The sequence below is a fragment of the Pristiophorus japonicus genome, chromosome 16, assembly GCF_044704955.1.
Source record: "Pristiophorus japonicus isolate sPriJap1 chromosome 16, sPriJap1.hap1, whole genome shotgun sequence".
Classification (NCBI taxonomy): Eukaryota; Metazoa; Chordata; class Chondrichthyes; family Pristiophoridae; genus Pristiophorus; species Pristiophorus japonicus.
Genome location: NC_091992.1, coordinates 125,077,871 through 125,095,463, shown reverse-complemented (window position 1 = coordinate 125,095,463; position 17,593 = coordinate 125,077,871). Strand labels below are relative to the sequence as shown.

The window sequence follows — 17,593 nt, the reverse complement described above, 5'->3', positions numbered from 1 at the left end:
CCATCGGGGACCCCCGCCTCTTCCGGACGGCAAGATGGTACGCCATGGCGTGTCCGGACGGCCGGCGAGGATGGCAAAGTTGAGGGTGTGCAGGAGCAGCCCGTACAGGAAACCCCTCCGCGCGGTCCTTGTGCATGAATCCCAAAAAGTTAGTTTGCAGGTGCAGCAGGTAATCAGGAAGGTGAATGGAATGTTGGCCTTCATTGCGAGAGGGATGGAGTACAAAAGCAGAGAGGTCCTGCTGCAACTGTATAGGGTATTGGTGAGGCCGCACCTGGATTACTGCGTGCAGTTTTGGTCACCTTACTTAAAGGAAAGATATACTATCTTTGGAGGGGGTACAGAGACAATTCACTAGGCTGATTCCGGAGATGAGGGGGTTACCTTATGATAGATTGAGTAGACTGGGTCTTTACTCGTTGGACTTCAGAAGGATGAGGGGTAATCTTATAGAAACATTTAAAATAATGAAAGGGATAGACAAGATAGAGGCAGAGAGGTTGTTTCCACTGGTCGGGGAGACTAGAACTAGGGGGCACAGTCTCAAAATACGGGGGAGCCAATTTAAAACCGAGTTGAGAAGGAATTTCTTCTCCTAGAGGGTTGTGAATCTGTGGAATTCTCTGCCCAAGGAAGCAGTTGAGGCTAGCTCATTGAATGTATTCAAATCATAGATAGATAGATTTTTAACCAATAAGGGAATTAAGGGTTATGGGGAGCGGGCGGGTAAGTGGAGCTGAGTCCACGGCCAGATCAGCCATGGTCTTGTTGAATGGCGGAGCAGGCTCGAGGGGCTAGATGGCCTACTCCTGTTCCTAATTCTTAAGTTAAAAGTCAATTGGCACCACAAAGTTCCACTTTAATTTCCATTAATTAACAGTATTTTTTTTTTTTTTTTAAAGTTTCTTTTTGGCATTCTATGGGTGGAGACCTGCTGGAGTGATGTCCCCACATCTTTTCATTCCTTTTAACCTTCTTCCACCTATCTAATCAAATCTTGTATGTTGACATAGTTTTTGTCTCCTAACCCTAGAGGTGAGTTCCACAGCTCTGAAAATATTTCTCCTATTTGTTCTAAATCTTGCATTTAATCTCGAGTCCCCAGCCCCTTTGTTCTAGTGCCCTCAATTACTGGAACAAGTCTGCTTCTATCTACTTTGTCCAAGTCCTTCATAATTTTTTTAAACAAACATTTATTTCACAATCTGCATTGCTCTAATGAAGCAGCTACTGAACTGTGCTGAGCCTGTTGTTTATTACGAAGGCAGAAATCTTCAACACAAACATATGGGTAAGTGACAATGCAGTGATGCTGTGACAATGTCACAAAATGTCAGGATGTAACTGTATTGATAATACCTCCACATGGCAAGTCCCGAATTCTGCCCTCTTCAGCATCACGGATTATAATCGCTCAACCATTGGTGACCGTGCCTTGTTGCCTAGGCCCCCAGCTCTGGAAATCCCTGCCTAAATCTCTCTGCCTCTCTATCCTCCTTCAAGGCACTCCTTAAAACATACCTCTTTGACCAAACTTTTGGTCATCTGCGCTAATTTCTACTTTTGCGGCTTGGTGTCAAATGGTTTCTCGCATAATACTCCTGTGAAGCACCCTGGGACGTTTCACTATGTTAAAGGCGTTATATAAATACAAGTTGTTGTTGAATCAAAGTTGTGCTTACTTTGGTTGGGGGCAAGCTGGGTAGGGAAGAGTAAGCTTCTGCACAGGGAAAAAAAAAAAAGAAGAGGGCATTCCCGCAGGATTCCTGAACAACTCAACAGCCAAGCCACAGATGGAAGTGATAACACACGTTTGACGGTAATAATATGCAGGCTCTGGAGCTCGGAGAAGGTGGTACCAGAAGAGTTCATGATAAAAGGACCAGAGTGTAGTAACAAATCACTTAACTTTTCAACTAGAAAACCTCAATAAAGGAACAGAGAGACAAGGAGGCTTTTTAAACAGTGAATCAATTTTATTTCGCATAAGTTACTATCAAAATTTTTGATTACAAGAAATATACTCTAAATCGGTCAATTTAATTCACAAAACATGGTGATTTATGAAAAAACTGGCAGCTGTAGAAATCTGCAGTGATACAGATTGTATCAACAGACCTGGCATGTCTCTTACTACATTATAAAGCTTATGTAAAAATGAAAAGGCACAAATTAAACCATATTCCTGTAATAATGTCAAAAGTAAAGGCATGAGGACTTAATACAGAACTGAAAACCGCAGTGGCTGTTTTACACGGGGTTCAATGCACTGAGGTGGTACATGGATACATTTTTCTGCAAATAATTCTCCACAATAGCACAAAGTAAGAGGCTGGTAAGTGCCATGTTTTCAAACTCAATGTAAATATGAAACAGCACAGGTTGAATTTGGTATTCATTGCTTTACAAAAAAAACTACCACTCTCAGCAAGAGTCTAAGTTTCAGCTATTTTTGCTTCATAATCTACAACCAGTTTAAGACAAAGCAAAGTGACGGATTCAACAAGTTTCTTATAAAATTTTAATCTACGGACGTTACTCAAAACATACCCACAGAGAATCGTACATTTCATTTGGTTGTTGCAGTAAAGCATTTAAATGGTTAAATGCGTCACTCCTTCAATAGTCCAACTACTGTTCCTTTAGTGATGACAACAGGTCTCGTTCTTTAACTTGCTTTAGCATTGTGCAACTAAAAAGACTTGTATAATTTGACAAAAATATGGGATGTTATATATTAATGATTTTTTTCCCCCCCAATAGCTGACTAACCACATAGCATTTCTTAAAGATTACAGAACACTTTTAATTCATAAAAAGCTGACCGAGTTTTTTTTCCTCATTAATAATACTGATTACCTCAGTGTCTAAATCAAACCCTATGCAACACACCTTTAAATATTCCATTTGCAAGGGAGTCACCACTCAAACTATTGCTGTATTGAAATGACTATCGCATCATGTGCATCCCACACCTGCAGCTGCAAATGTTTTTCACTTTCTCACTTTTACAGAATTAAAAAATAAGACTTTCCAACTCCTCTCCCATTTTGAAGCAATGCTGTTAATATATAGAGACACACACACACACTATATTCTTTCCACCTCCACTGCACTTTGAACTTTGTGCAAGAGAAAGCACAAGAACATTTCCCTCCGCGTCATGCTGCCTTTCCTCGGCACCAGCAGCTCGAGGGGATGGTTTTGTTCTATGTATCTGGAGGCTGCAGTGGCTGATTTACCCGTTCGAGTGACATTCCACCGTTGATAGTAAATAGGAAATTTTAAAGGAAGCACTATGTACAACAGATATGAATGCAAAAGAACCTTTGATAACTTTACATTGTGCTGTTTTTGTTGGGAGGAAAAAAACCACATGAAACCTAAAGTTCTACAAAAAAGTATAAATTTCTGTTTCTGCAGATTATACAATACCCTTGCCGTCACCAGAGTATTTAGTTATTCTTTTCAGAAGGAATGGAAGCTTTATAGGAGAGAGCAAGGATTCAAATAGTGACCACTAAAATTTTAACAAATTGAGGTAACTTTGGATGAAAGTTAGCTCGGCTATGTACATAAATTCTACAATGATTTTTTTCTTCCTAAAACACTTATTTTGGAATTGAGCACAGTATACACTTTATAACTAGTTTAACAATTGCTAATATTGCAGTATTCTAGTTTCTACAAAGTGTCAACATTTAGCCAACTCCTGCAAATAGCCAGGTAATAAAATATTGTCTTATATGCTGATTAGTACAAAGTATATAATAAAAAAATACTAACTGCTAATTCTTAAACACATGCATAAATTACAAACACCATACAAATCCCTAACCAGACATCTGTAATTAAACAATTCCCTCCACATGATCCCTCAAATATAAAGCAGGGAACAGGATGGGCGGGATTTAAAAGTGGCATTTCCATAGCATCATGTGCAACTGATATATCTGTAACTTTAGTGACCATATTCAGACGGGTCATTTCTAGTCTAAAGACAGTTTTCATGCAGATGAAGTTTTAGATTTAGACATCTTTGGCATCTGTCGCCAGTAGCAAGTGTACAGTGTAAGAATCTTGCCGAGTCGGTGTTCAGTTCACTGTAGGGACTGATCTGTCATTTGTTTTGGTTGGTTTCAATTTGACATTTGCAACAGCTTCTCTGTGGAAGGGGGGAAAAGAGAGAAAAGCATATTAATGCAATGGGTTATTCAGAGGAATACAGGAGTGACACCATGACAGTACAGCTTGCAAGAGCTCATGGCACCTAGGAGTTACTTTGCTGTGAATACTGGGAACAAAAATTGGGCGTGATCTGTTCGGTCATATTCATATATAAAATGCCTTCCTGCAGCTGGCTGAGGTAACAATAAAATGCAATTCATTGAACTGCAAAATTTTGAAACCTGATTTCTGCAAGAATTTTTACCCAGTGCTGTATTAATGAGGATTACACTTTCCTCGTGTTTGTTTGAAGTTTTAGATTACTGACACAGCTTTATAGTTCATTTCTTCTGAAAGTCTTATTTTCTTGCCCTTTGTAGGCTGTCTAAGCTATATTTAAGTTCCATTACCCAGTGGATGGGCAGACATGCAGGACTGCTGCTCCCTGAACAACACAGCTCTGGATCTAGCTGCAAAATGTGCAAGAACTGCTGATTGCACCTTGTCCTTTGGGTTTCTGTCCCGCTCTGTATCTAGCCTCTGCTCCTGCTGCCTGGAACACTGCACTGGACCACACTTTCAGATCTTTCAGACCCACCATCACTTCAGGTTATATAGAAAACTTGAGAACTGGATAATTGATTCGTTTATACAAGGTTTCCTTTGGCAGATGGATTTCTGGTTTACTTGGAGATATTTCAATTCAAACTTTATTACTGTAGTACTGCTGCCCAATTTATATTTGTCTCAATACTCTGGGATTAGTATAATAATCAAACATAATTTAAAAACATAATTTACATGCTCAAAGTTTCAACAGGTTTTAACAATTAATCTGCAATTTAATTTGACTGTTTAAAAGAGATTTTGAAATTGAAAAGTGCAAACTGCTCGAACGAAAACTAAATGAATTCTTTGATGCTGATTCTGTGACAGGCACCAGCTGATTGTTAACATGAAGCCATACTGCAGGCTGCCATTATTGGCTGCACCATCTGTAATTGTCTGGGGCACATCTGCTCTTGCCGTGCTGAAATGGTAACACAACCGTAAGTGAGTTATTGGAACAAATCACATCAGCCAGTAAATCGCAAGCCACAGGGGGGTCAGCAGAGGGATTGTCAGCAATGAATCACAGAACCAAAGTGAGTCAATGCCCGGAGTCAAAGAAGCTAATGTGTGATTGGTGCAATAGCAAAGAGACCCAAAAGGTGAACAGTGATGAAGTGACGACAGAAAAACATCAGCTGATTTCCTAACGCAGTAAGCCGACAAAGGGAACAGAAACAAGTTATAATATAAATATGTACAAAATTTAAAAGTGGTTGGATAACCAATCTGAGACACAAAGCTTTATTGAGCCTACTTGGGGCACTATTCCTTTAATGGCCACTTGGACGTTGTGGACTAGCAGCATCAGCTTTGCTGGTTCTATTCCCAGTGCTGCTGCCTCTCCCACTCACTTGCTGGCCTCCATTTAGTGCTTTCTGTCAGCTCCAGATAGGATCCACTCGGTGGGGTGCTATATGTCAGTGAGGGGGTTCTACCTCAGCGGGGAGGAAAGCTGGTGGAGACCAGCCAATCCACATGAAATGCAGCTTCTGCCAATCAGTTGGAGAGTGGCACTAACCAACAAAACAGTGGAAAGTCTGGGGGAAGATAAGTGCTGGCACGCAGCACAGTCACCATGCCTTTAAAAGGAGACAGGATTGATTCTGGAGGTAATTGCCCTGGTAATAAAGTTCTGGCAATCTTAAAATTTTCATTCAAGAGAATTGAAGGAGCTGTTCCACGCCAGTTAGTATATTTGACTTACATTTTCAAAATAATGCAACAATATGACTTTTTTTTTGCCAGTATGAAACACAAACAGATGTAGCTCAGGACTGTGGAGAAAGTGAGACAGAACTTGCCCATTTGCGAAGCCACAGTGGGAAATGAGTGATCGTCACCAGTGACAGACAAGGTGATAAAAGTCAGACTGGCATATTGAAATGCCAAACTTACTAATCTAGAGGCCTTATATGTGGCAGAAGTTTAAATTCAAAACCTTGCAACCTCGGCATCAGAACTGCAATGAAAAAAATTCAGTTGGTTTGTACCTATAAGTGCGAAACTCCGGGAGGGAAATCAAACTACGCAATAATAAACTTACACAATATAATTAACATAAAGCAACATTTTAATCTACTTATGACCAATAGAGGAAGACTCTCTTTCCCACCCCCCCTCCCCAAATCAATGGCTCAGTAATATCCAGCAAATAGATAATCCACACAGATCACACTACAACTGGCTCCAGCACCCTCTTGGGTTGGGAAGAGGAACCCCAGCTAGTGCTGCTCACCATTCAGAGGGAAGGCTGCTGGTGTAGACTCGGGGGGGGGGGGGGGGGGGGGAGGACAGGACTGGGCTCTTCCTCGATGGTTCCAGTTGTGGAATAGCCTGCCAACATTCACCACCAAGGCTCCCAACCTCAGTAATGACCACAGGGCAACCGAAACCTGCGGAATCGAACCCCATCCGAAGGTCAACACCTTCAGGAAAGGAGGGGAGCCGGGGGGGGAAAAAAAAGGGAAAATATTCTAATATTTAAAATAAATGTAAAAATATCATTACACTATAACTAGCTTGAAAACAATGACAGATCAGAAACCCTGCTAATTTTACATAGCACTATTTAAATGCTATCCACGAACATGGCTAGTTTGAGCCATTCTTTCAGATGGAGATGGATCCCGCAACAGCGTGCGTTCAGGTCTCAGACTGGCTGCACAACACAATCAATTAAACAGATGTAACTCGGCATGATTGCTTTTTGTGTCCTGCTTCCTTTGCTTATGAAATTAATATATAAAAGCTTAATTTATGATTCAGTCTAACTATCATTTTTTGCATCAAAATTTAATTTAAAAAATCTTACTTCAAAGACATTCTTGAATGACTGAAATCCATGCCCTGGAAAGAATGAAATAAATTAGTATTACCAGAGGGGCCACTAGATGTCAGCATCAATGCTTACAATCAGTTACTATTCTGCTGCAAATACACATTATTACCAACTTTTATTAAATGATGAATCTGAACACATATTAACCACTTTGTGCTCAATATTGTGCACTGTCCCCCCCCTCCTCACCAGAGTTAGTAAATTTCCAGGGATGAATTTTTAAAGGAGTAACTAAGAAAGAAAGTGCATTTATATATCGTTCCTGCCCTCAGAGGGTCCCAAAGCACTTCATAGCCAATAAATTACTTTGAAGTGCAGTCAGTGTTGTAGTATAGGCAAACACAACAGCCAATTTGCACACAGCAAGACCCCTCAAACAGCAATGAGCTGAAGGACTGGTTAATCGGTTGTAGTTGAAGAATAAATGCTGTCCAGGACACAGAGAACACCCTGCTCTTCAAATAGTGCTAAGGGGCCTTTTACGCCAATCTGAGCAGGCAGGCAGGGCCTCAGCTCAACGTGCCTTCTGAAAGACGGCACTGCCGATAATGCATCACTCTCAGTGATGGGAGCTTAGAGTATGTACCTGGGTCCTATGGTGGGGCTTGAACCCACAACCTTCAGATTCCAAGGCGGCTGCCATTTCTTAGCTCACCATATTCTCAATATATGGAAGTGAAAAGAAAATCATATATGGTTGTAATTTTCCCACTGAGAACAAAGCTGGTGGGATATTAAAAGTTGTCTGCATCGGATTTATTATTAGTGAAATCTCCAGGAAAAACAAAAATCTTAATACACGTGCAGCGTCCCGAATCCGGAACCCTCAGGATCGAGGCCGCTCCGGATTTTGCGCTTTGCCGTATTTTGGAACGTCTTTGACGTCACGAATCCGGAAACACCCGAGCCCAGGTTCGGATTTCGGAACGTCAGAAAGGCCGGGGGGGGGGGGAAGATGCTCGTCGATGAGCTGTGCGGGTCGCTGGGTGGGGTCCCGTGGCCGAGGACCTGATTGGGTGGGGCCCCACCGCCGAGGATGAGTTCCTTGTCTGACCCGAGGTAGGTGGGGTCGGGCAGCCGAGGTAAAGGGGAGGGAGGGGGACCGGGGCGAAGTCGGGCTGGGGGGGGGGGGGGGGGGGGGGGGGGGGGGAGTCCGGATATCGGAACATTTTCCGGTTCCCAGACGACCCCGCCACGGATCGGCCCAGTGTCCGGATTCTGAAACATTCTGGATTCCGGAACTCCGGATTTGAGGTCGAACTTGTAACTGGAAATCTCTGGCAGAGTGCAAATCCCAATAGCTTAAGGCCAACTCTTCTGGACCAAACCATCTGGGAGAAAGGAGGGAAGAGGATGGAGATCCCTTCCTGCATCGTTTACAGGAGTCTCCACTGGTAAAATCAACCAGGGAAGAGCACTACCGCCATCGATGGACGGGACTGTGGAGCCTGCTGCACTACGGACAACACAGGAGAAATGAGAGATCAATATTACAGACATTTAAAAATGACGGCATTTATATAAACCTAGAGCCAAAACATTGATTGAAAAGGTTACTAATAGAACAGGTATTCACCACAATAACACTTAAAGTTGCTGCACAAAGTAGCTGACAACCAATAGATTCTCAAAATCATTCAATTTCTGCTCATTAGAAATGCAATGGCATGACCCTTTCAGGAAAGAAAACAGTTTCAGCACTAATTTATTTATAAATAACTCCTCTGGTCTTTGCATGTTCACTGAGCTAAAGGGGCAGGTTTGTCGCAGTCTCTGAGCAGAATATTAAGTTGTTTAAAGGTGTAACAAGCAGATGACCTAGAAACTTGGATTAAGGGAGTGTTTTGCAGTGTGAAGAGGCTCCACTGTGTGCGATTGCCATGTTGTAATTAAAACCCTGAGGTTCAGATTGAATCTCGTGAATTTGTTTGAAACGGAGTTATGAGCAACCTAATCTTCTGTTCGATTTGTTATCAGTGACTCAGTAGCTCTGCTGCGCTGATGAATATCATCGAGTTGCACCTACTTTACACAATTGGACTACTTAATCACTTGAAGACAGCACTGGTGTTTATAGTGCACTATTAAGATTTCAATGTTTTATATTGCTTTTTTTTGGAAAAAATAAGCTGCAAGAGCATATTTGTTAAGGAGGTTCAAATCATTGTGTGGTTTTAGTTATGTCTATGTCTATATTTGGCTGTCTTTGCTTATACAACAGTCAGTGAATTTCAAAGCAATTACTTTCACGTTAGATGACAAGATGCTGTATAAATGAAAGTCTTCATCTTTCAGAACCCTATTTCAGAGATATACTGTCAGATCAGTTGTTCTTTCCACCAGCTCATTATAAACTGCTCAATGTGTGCGTGCGTAACACACTTTCCACCATTGTTGTCCAGTCACAGATACAACGGCGTAAACATATAACGCTGATGTGAGATGCACGAGAACGGAAATTTTTTTTAGAAACTGTTCAGGCCAGTAGCTTGGCGATTATTAAAAAAAGTAGAACAGGGAGCATGCCTACTCAGTTGCTGTTGAGGCCTGCAGAGGGCGGGGATTTCAAATTTTAGATAGATTTTTGTTAGGTAAGGGTATTAAGGGTTACAAAACGAAGGCAGGTAGATGGAGTCAAGGTACAGATCAGCCATGATCTAACTGACTGGCGGAACAGGCTCGAGGGGCTGAATGGCCTACTCTTGTTCCTATATACAAAAGCCAAAATATTGTGGATGCTGGAATCTGAAATAAAAACAGAAAATGCTGGAAATCTCAGCGAGTCAGGCAGCGCCTGTCGAGAGAGAAAGAGATGCTGCCTGACCCGCTGAGATTTCCAGCATTTTCTGTTTTTATTCCTGTTCCTATATGTTGCCCACTTATCTCTACAAATTGAATTTGATGATCTTGTAAGGAAAATACAAAGCCTGAATTTAAGTCAAATAACGGGGTGAAAATGAACCTTGGCGGGAATACAAAATGGGCAGTAGTGAATCGACCGCACGTTGTACATCCCGCCTGAAGTCCATGGAAAGGAAAATGGGGGGGGGGGGGGGGGGGCTATAACGGATTGCTGATTCGCTACTGCCTGTTTTGTGCCCCACCAAAGTTGAACTTTACTTACAATAAGTGGTTTTAAATACCTGTGAGAAACCTGGCACTGCCACACTGTAGGGCCTGGGTTTGAAAGTGCTTGAGCTGGACACAGGATGAGCAGCCATTCTTAAAGGCGAGTTGTAGTCAGGCGGAGGAATGGAGAGATCCTCTTTCTGTAGAAGGTTGCCCGTGCTGCTGCTTTTCGCATGGCTCAAGCTATATGCAGCAAAAGATGCCAACATTAATACTGGAGAACAGACATGGATTGTACATGTTAAAACAAATGTATTCATCAACCAAGTGTATTGATGGCACTTTTCACAGTAGTCAGTGAGGAAAACCAATGTGCATAACATGTCTGGACCACATGGGGGCTAAATCAATGCCAAGTCTGATGCTGAGCATTCAAAAGCACATAGCCACCTCAAGAGACCTGTCGCAATGCAAATTGGATCTTTACTTTTATAATTAGATCAGTTATTAAATCTTCTACAATATCAGCTCTATACGGTTCTGACTAAAGAAGTGTTGAAATCAATCCCAGTTCAAATGTACACTACTTACAGGGGGAATTAATTAAACACTATTTGACCACCCCAACGGAAACATTTTCTTGCAGGTAACAGTTCCATATTTCTTGGTTAACTTTCCTAAAAATAAATCTACTTTATAAACTATTCTGATTCCACGAGAAGGATATTTTCCTCAGGCAGCTTCCCAAAGCATTCAGAAAAGAAAATGCACAACTAAAAATAGGGATGTTCAATTTGAAAATACAGGGTCTAAAATGACAGCTAATTAACGGGGCGAGGAGCTGATGCCAAGAGCAGAGATTCTAGGTATTCGGAGGTGTAAAGGACTGGAAGATGCACTGACAGAAGCAGCTTTCAGGTGCCCCCAGCTTGAAAAATGTTCTCTGCAAATCAGGATCAACACCCCAAGTTCAGAGTGTGTACGTCAAATATATTCACCCCAATGCCTCAGCATACCTAACTGATACTACGGGCATAAAAAGTATTTGTCTGAGCATTCGGGTACATTTTCCACAAATACTGTCTCGCCGATTTATGGGAATGTTTGTTTAAGAGGACTTCGAAGATGGAACGAAATCCAAGCTTAACCATTAGAGCAATGCCGATTTGCTTGCTGCTTGTTGACCAGACTGGGGAACCTAACACCAAGTTAAACTAGTTGATCAATCCAGCATTGAGAAAAATTTGGTAGATTGGCAAATCAAACATGACAAGCAGAGCAAAGTGATCTCAAAAATCACATGTCTGAAAATTTTGTCAGAAGATACAATTAGTCTACAATCACAGAATTTCATTTACTTCTCTCAGCTTTATTTAAAGATGTAGAAATAACTCTTGAATCCAGCCAAATTAACCCAATTCCCTCCCTGTCTCAACCTACTTGATTGAATTTGGAGCAAGAAGCCTGGGGACAGTTAACAGTCGACAAGGGTTACAGTACTTTCAATACCATGCAACTCCAAGAATTTAGTTCAACTCAACTTCAAGTAAATATATAAAGCACAAGAGATGTTCATTTATACACTGCCGAGTACAGCAAATCCGAGCTCAGTTCAAGCAATCAAACAAAATGGACAGATTCGCAAGTCAGCAGGAGTAGAGGAACAGGCTTGGCACCAAGACAGAAGATGATATTGGTCCAAAAATCGATCTAAAATTATAGGGCAAGCTGGATGTGTAGAACAGCATTCACCTGCTTCTAGATCCTTTATCTTGTACTTCACGGATATTCAGCAACATAGGTCTTTTAAAAAACATTTCCAAAATGTTTTCATCAAGGGGGGGGGGGGGGGGGGGAGGAAACAGAATTATAAGGCAATTGTTCTTACAGGAAAGAATTTCAGGAACAAATTTCCACAAAAGAAATGGCTTTGAAAGGTGGGTGTAGGACCGGAGATGGTGGTTCTAAAACAGTTAGTGAAGCATCGGAGATTAAATAGCTTGAAACAGGGGATCTGGCACTTCAGAAGCAACCATGTTAATGATAGATAATTTTTTGCAAAATCCAGTGCACAAATGGCATGACCTGTAAAGCTGGGTGGATGCAACTCATGGCGTGACTGTGTATTTGGCAGATGGCAGAAAAGTTGCAGATGTAACCAGTAAACCAGATTTTATGACTGTGGTTCTGGAATACGAATGCAAAATTTAGCTGAACAGATCAATACAGTCATTGATAATTATTTAGGTTGAAAGGAAATATCTTGGTTTATTTTCTCCACTGTCATCGAGTCAAAACACATTTCTACTTTATCTCCTACTTGATGGGGCAGCAGCAGTATAAAAATTGTGCAAGATAGGACATAATAATTGCAACACTAAATCTTTTTTTTTTAAAAACAAACACATTCTAGAACAGCTATACAGACTGATTAACTTGAACAGAGACAGTAGGAGTTATTGGATAACCTTTCGCAAACAGGATAGTTTCTCTCCCTTACAAGTCTTAAGCTTGTCTTTTGCAGTATTAGCAATACAGAGCAGTAACTGAGCCAGACCAAGTTGGGGGCAGGGCTGAAACGGAAGATTAAATTATTCATCGAATCAGTACCATTGTCTGAAACAACAGGTAAAGTGAGCTGTTGCAATTAACAAGTGTAAGTGTAAAGCTTCATCACCAGTACCAGTATAACCGTGAATCTGAGCTATCAGTTAATGTTGGCATGGTGCACTGGTGCTGTGCTGTGCCATGGAGAGGTCAGGTACAAGTGACATGTGTGATGGCCCACCCAGAGGCTCAGCAGCACACAAACAGAAGTGGCCTTACAACCACGTCTTTTCATTTTCTCCATAATGCCAGCCATCCTTGGCCATTGCTTTTGTGCTCCTCAAAGTGGCTCATTACAGAATGGCACTGGTAAAGAAGTTGAAGTAGGAAGCCTGCTGGGCGCCTCAGTGAGCCAATCAATGTTGCAAAGTATGGGTGAGGAGCAGGCACCAGCAAAAACCTACGTCAGAGTGGGCAAGGGGGGAAATCCACACATCTTCAAAAATATTATTTTTAAATAGCCACTTACTTGTGCAATATGCCATTTATTCCACCCTGCATTACACGAGTGTAAGAGAAGGGAAACCATCCTCTCCTAGAAACAGAATGATAACATTATTGGGTCATATAATCTTGTATTGAATAAAAATGTCAGGTGTCCCTAATGTCAGCAAGAGGTAGTCAAGTTGGTTATGCCACATAAGGGTTCAGTCGCATAGTGGTTCTGTTCCTGCACTGGTAATCCAGAGGCCTGGACTAATGATCCAGAGACACAAGTTCAAATCCCACCAAGGCAGCTGGGGAATTTAAATTCAGTGAATTAAATAAAAATGGAATAAAAAGCTAGAATCTATTATGGTGACCATGAAACTACCGGATTGTTAGAAATACCCATCTGCTTCACTAATGTCCTGTAGGGACGGAAATCTGTCGTCTTTATCTGGTCTGGCCTATATGTGGCTCCAGTCCCACAGCAATGTGGTTGATTCTTAAATGCCCTAAGCAAGCCACCTGGTTGTATCAAACCGTTACAAAGTAGTACAACAGCACTGTGGGAGTACCTTCACCACAAACGGACTGCAGCGGCTCACCACCACCTTCCCGCGGGCAATTCGGGATGGGCAATAAATGCTGGCCTTACCAGCGACGCCCAGTATTCCGTGAATGAAAATACAATGCTACATAAAGATGAAAGGTGCCGGAAGAAAATATTTATGCACAGTAGCAAGGATACTTACAATCGTGTCTTTTCATTTTCTCCATAATGCCAGCCATCCTTGGCCTCAGGAACCAACAATGTGATGACATCGCCTTCCGTGAAGCTCAGCAGCGTGCTGTTGGCTCCTGCCTGATGTGAAAAAATAGCTTGTACTTTGATCCTTCCGTTCTTTTCTAGTCCAGCAGCCATTGAGCTGGATCTGGGTAAAGTCCTGTTCTCAGCTGAATAGTAAGAAAAGGTGGTCACATATGGTACAAAGCAAGGAACATATATCTCTTATTTGTTAAACCTTATTCACACTGTTTTCCATTTTCTCCCTGGCAGAAGAATAAATTTTTTTTTAAACTCAAAATGTATTTATTGCTCATCGCTAGTGGGTCTTTTTTCCAACTGGATGGCTTTCTAGGGACATTAAGAGTAGTAATGTGGGACTGCAGTCATGTGTAGGCCAGACCCAGAGAGGGAGACAGGTTCCCTTGAAAGGGAATTAGTGAAGCAGTTAGATTTTTATGACAATCCCACTGCTTTCAATGGCTGGGGCCATCTGGTGAATGACCAGATTTATTGGATTCAATTTCACGTCGATAGTGGGATTTGAAGATCTCTGGGTTAGCAGTGCCATAAACAGAGGGGTGCTCTGGAATTACAGCATTTCCCCCTCCCCATGCCCCAAATTCATTAATGGCCAGGAACCAGGAGAGCAAATGGACCAGTAAATAAAAGGGAGAGAAAGGGTCCACCATCTAAGGCAACAAGCCATCTTCTCATACATTGGAACCTGTGCCAGTGACAGTTCTGGTATATAAAACCAGTCAGCAGCAAACCTACTACTTGGAGTGTAGTGAAAACAAACTAATGCAGTTGCAGAAGTGCAGATGTCTTTAATCCATATTTAATACTACATTTACGACTTTAGAAAAGAAACAGCGCTACTAATGCGATCATTCGCTTTCCAAACAGCAGCCCTAGCATTGTGCCATGTACAAACATTACAGCATGGCATCTGTTTTGACGACATCTCCACCCATACCAGCAATGCACAAGAAACTTTTGTTGAGCGCAAAGCAAACTGCATTATTAAATGAGTATCTCTGCTGCAATCCTATGGCATGAGGTACTGGCCTGCTTGTCACTTCTAGGATAAACAGGTATTTTATTTACTAGCTAAATTATTTACCAGATATACATTGGGCGGTCTTTTGGTGAAAAATAGATAGCGCAGTATCAGACAACGTCCAGAAATTGTGTCATACTGGATGGTCAGCTATTGGAAAACAGTGACTTCAACATGACCACACCACAGTACAGCGTAATGGAATCAAGTGCAGTTATTCACAGAATTGACAGGACCTAAAAGTTTACAGTCGTGAGTGGATATGAAATATTAATACATTAGTTGGGGACAGTCTTGTCAGTAAGTAGGAATGCAACGATCACAAGACTACCTCAACTATTAAAGTGATAGTCATTTGCTGTCCCTGTCGATTAAGGAGGGCAAGGGTTAAGTACATTTCACAGCCACTTTGCATCAAGTCCACACCCAGTTAAATACTGGTTTATGACTGAAGAAACATACAAGTCAGCCGCAGGACTGGTTATACCTCTTGTATTTGAGTGCCATATATATATATATAGTTGCTTAACTATCTGTTCCCATTACTACTAGTCAATGCCTAGATTAATGGCCACTCACCTAACAAAGGACTGGCTTTCAACGGCATTGCTTTGCGTGTGGGCAATGTGTTGGAGTAGACATCAATTGGTTGTTTTGGAAGTTGGGGTGGTGAAGGAGGCTTTGGTTTGACATCTGGCCGGCCAGGGTGTTGATAGTCCACATGATGTGAATTTGAGAGATCACCATTAGGCACTAATGAAATGTCCTGGCTCATTATGCGCTGAAATGGAAACAGAAAAAAAAAAAATCATTTCTCTGTATCTAACCGTTTGTGGAAATAAAAATCGGCTTTTCTGAAATATGAGGTGCATATACTGCAGTCGCTGTCCCTGCAGTCGCACATGGCCAACATTAGTAGTGTTCCATTATTTCGGCGCTGTACAACATTTGTAATCATCAGCCTTCAAGATTTTCCCCTCAGTGATAATTCTGCTTATGTGTCAAATGCAATAGGCGCTAGGTGGAGTGAAAAACTTTCTCTGACTGGTTGATCTTTCGTTACCAGTGACCAAATAATCAGAAGGTTCAGCATGGATTTTAGTCTTACAGATCCAGTTCATGTTAAGATAACTTACTGTTAACAAGTTATGCAAGTCCTTTGGCAGGTTTCCTTTATTGTGACATCACCATCAAACCGTGTGTAATTAAAAACGCATTTGTTCTACTATCTCCATTATTTTAGCAGCATTACAAAATTCATACTGAGGGGCTTTTACTAATTATAGAAATTACAGCGCGGAAACTGGCCATTCAGTGCAACTAGTCAGTACGAGTTATTGTTTATCCTCCACACCAGTAGTTGTCTAACCCCATGTGCTCTCTTCCAATATCCCTTTTCCTTCAACTACCTTGCTAACCTAATCTTAAATGTTGATATGGTTTCTGTTTCAATCATTAACTTTAGTGGTGCACTGCATATCTCACAACCCTCTTTTAAAAAAAAAAGGTTTCTGCTGCTCTGTGTCCTAAATCTCTTGCATTTAATTTTATATCTATGTTCCTTTGTTCTAGACCACTCAACCACTGGAAACAATCTGTACCTACTCTGTCCCATCGCTTCATAGTTTTAAACACCTTTATCAAATCACCTCAATCTCCTCGGTGCTAATCAAAACAGACAATTTTTCAAGTCCTTCTTCATATTTGTATTTCCATATACTAGACCGCATCCTAATAGATTTGTGCTGTATGCTCCATAGCACCTCAACATCCTTCCCGTAGTGTGGAGCCCAAAACTGCACACAGCATTCCAATTGTAATGTTACCATGGTTCTAAACAGATTCACCTCTACACTTGGTATTGTGTTCTTCTTCACCTATGAAGTTGAATCTAAAACTAAACTGGCTTACTATTATTTAATAATTGTTTACATAGGAAGGAGCATACAGAATGAATGGAACTCAATTCTTTATACAAGAATGAGAATGAAGCCAAGTTGGTCATATTAAAATGATTTGGAGCCCAAAAATTAGTGAATCTAAGGGATATCACAACATTAGTTCTCTACAAATAGTTTTGCATTGCTTATTGTACCAGGGATGTTGGTCATTATAATAATGAGTCAACCACAACGTGATCAGCAGTTATTCTACAATATACTCTCACTGCCCATCAGCTAATTGCAAAACACTAACTAGGTGTTATGGACATGCAATTAGACAGTAATTAGCTCTACTTAATTCAAAAAATGTTTGGTCAGATTTTCATCGGCATTAAAACATAAATGTTATTAAATAACTCAAATTTAGTGGCGGACAAAGAAAGGACATGGTTGTCTCCTCTAAGTAACCTTCGATACGCAATATGGCTAAACAAAATCCAACTACTTATTAAATCTAAAGACATTTTCAGAATACCAAAGCACTGAAAGAGCAATATCAGCTAACATAAATTAAGACAAAAACTAGTTAAATCTTGAAAGAAATCAACAAATACAAGTACTGCTGCTGAAATGGGTACAAAGAT

General features: G+C 41.1%; 1 protein-coding gene across 7 annotated transcripts in view; it reads right to left on the bottom strand.

Moving 5' to 3' along the window:
- Positions 1–1,987: 1,987 nt before the first annotated feature.
- LOC139226793 (BAR/IMD domain-containing adapter protein 2-like) overlaps positions 1,988–17,593 on the bottom strand; it is a 112,108-nt gene continuing 96,502 nt past the window's right edge. For 6 of the 7 annotated variants that reach the window (XM_070857810.1, XM_070857812.1, XM_070857814.1 and 3 more), the window contains 6 exons: positions 15,646–15,847; positions 13,972–14,173; positions 13,263–13,328; positions 10,261–10,429; positions 7,091–7,125; positions 1,988–4,165 (listed from right to left, as the gene is read on the bottom strand). In XM_070857810.1, the coding sequence (XP_070713911.1) occupies positions 4,096–4,165; positions 7,091–7,125; positions 10,261–10,429; positions 13,263–13,328; positions 13,972–14,173; positions 15,646–15,847 (744 nt within the window). In that variant the 3' untranslated portion in view covers positions 1,988–4,095. Of the gene's footprint in view, positions 4,166–6,174; positions 6,239–7,090; positions 7,126–10,260; positions 10,430–13,262; positions 13,329–13,971; positions 14,174–15,645; positions 15,848–17,593 lie in introns of all 7 variants that reach the window. The other variant, XM_070857811.1, reaches the window with a different exon arrangement.